Source organism: Limulus polyphemus, unplaced genomic scaffold (genome assembly GCF_000517525.1).
Source record: "Limulus polyphemus unplaced genomic scaffold, Limulus_polyphemus-2.1.2 Scaffold435, whole genome shotgun sequence".
Classification (NCBI taxonomy): Eukaryota; Metazoa; Arthropoda; class Merostomata; order Xiphosura; family Limulidae; genus Limulus; species Limulus polyphemus.
The window spans coordinates 529,070-531,154 of NW_013666045.1; the positions used below are offsets into that span (position 1 = coordinate 529,070).

The 2,085-nt window shown below is 31.4% G+C and overlaps 1 protein-coding gene across 1 annotated transcript in view; it reads left to right on the top strand.

Annotated features, from left to right (window-relative positions):
• The window catches only part of LOC106458257 (dipeptidyl peptidase 3-like), a 46,397-nt gene that overhangs the window by 21,930 nt on the left and 22,382 nt on the right, over positions 1–2,085 (top strand). The window contains exon 7 of the mRNA XM_013917742.2: positions 795–888. Coding sequence (XP_013773196.1) covers positions 795–888 — 94 coding nt within the window. The remainder of the gene's footprint in view (positions 1–794; positions 889–2,085) is intronic.

The window sequence follows — 2,085 nt, forward strand, 5'->3', positions numbered from 1 at the left end:
AAGCATCATCGATAAGAATGGAGACTATTTCATTTAATAAATGTTTTGTTTTGATAGATAGGTTGTTCAGGTTTTTTCATCTAAACATTTTTTGACAATCTAATACATATTTACTCAGTCGACCAGTCCAGAGTCTGTTCGGTAGAGTTGAGGTGAGTATACACTATACAAATCCATAATACATCACTGATGTGCCCTCCTCCTACAGCCAGTATCTGTTCAGTAGAGTTAAGGTGAACACACACACACTATATGAAACAATTGCATAACTGAAGTTTTCTTCAGTAGCTGGAACCTGTTCCATAGTGTATGCTCAGTAGAGTCGAGGTGAGCACCACTATATGAAACCATATTACTTAACTAAAGTTTCTTCTTTCTGCAGCTGGAGTTTGTTCATTAGAGTTGTGGTGAGCACACAAGGTATGGTCTAAACACACCCCAATCTCACTATACATATTGTGTTGCTGACCTCTTGTGTGCAAGTGCCTGGATGGTCATGTTTTTGCGTTACCTTGTTAAAGAATAAGGTTACCACAAGTTACTGCATGTGGAAGTTGTGTCACCCTCCTGTTAGTGGAGGGCTTTCATTTTGTGATGATGTAACCATACACCAACTCAGTTCATGTGAAATTAGGTAAGGGTTCCTTCAAGACTAGTGGTATGCAAATCTCTTTGACAGATGAATGAGGAAGCTAGCTAATCTGTGTACAGGAGGTATCTAGTGGAAATACATTTTCAGATTAAGAAAATTTTAACGTCATAAATGTACCATTTTATTTTGGTTTTGTTAACAGGGAATGGAAGCATATAATACTCGAACATTTAAAACAATAAATGAAAATGGAGATAAAGTTTATGAAATTAGACTTGCTTCAGTGGCATCAACAGGTAAGTAACTTTGATTATGCTTTTTTTTAAGATATGATTTGCAGTAATTTTAATGCACGTACAAAAATTTAATTGGTGTATCAATTTGTCTCTTCATGGTTTTATTAGCTATAGGTAGGTGTGTTGAACTTTGGACATGAAAGCCTCACAGTGGGGTTTTTTGCAGTGGAAAGTATGCTACATGGCTATTGTCAAAATGTATGGTTTTTAAATAATGTACGATTGGTAGTGGTGATATTAACTGTAACACCTTGGTGAAGCTCCATAATCATTTCAGTATAATGTATTCAACCTCTGTATATATATATAATGCCATGTTTGTTTTCCATGATTTTTAAAAACCTATTATTGCTATAGGAGTAACACTATGAGAACCTGAAAATAAAATATCATTGTCTTGATATTTTAAAAGAATAACATATAGATGTAAATATTTTACATAATACTATAATTATTTTTCTCTAAAGCTGGATGATTAGTAGAATTTGCCAAATGATTAATCATTGGGCTCATTAACCATTTCGCTTCAGGCAGTTAAAGAGCTCATGTCATTACCTCTTAGAGAGTTATTTTCAAAATTTTATCAAATAACTGTAATATTACTTATGTCAATGGAATTGACATCAAAATGGAGCTTATAATTCAAATTTTAATGTTAAATTTCTTAGTTTAAAAGGAAATGTAAAGAAAAAAATGTTAAATATAAATTTAGGAAATTCTGACAAATGAGCAAGCTATTCAACAATCAACATTTTCTTTCAGCAAGTAGAAAATAATGAATATTAACCAGCAGTAACTTTTATAATTATAAAAGTAATCGTACCCGATTGGTTATTATGTTGTTATCCTCCAACTGAAACCATCAGTGAATACTCCAAACTTTTCACTATTATTCTGTTAAATGTATGTGTTGCAGTATCAGATGAACCCATGTTCCTCACTAGTAAAATAAATAAACAAAAACAAAACTATCACACATTTTATTTGATTTGTTTCCGTATGTTGTATATTTTTTGTGGTATTGTTCTTAATTTCTTTATTTTCACTCTTTTGTATCTTTTCCCCTTTTTCACAAATGTTTTAGTATTTCACTGTTTCATGCACATTTTATTCCTGTTGTTTTGTGCAAATTCTGTTAAATAGAAAATGAACAATAATAAACAATTTTTTTTTTTATTCTTTGTGAACAAAAATTAC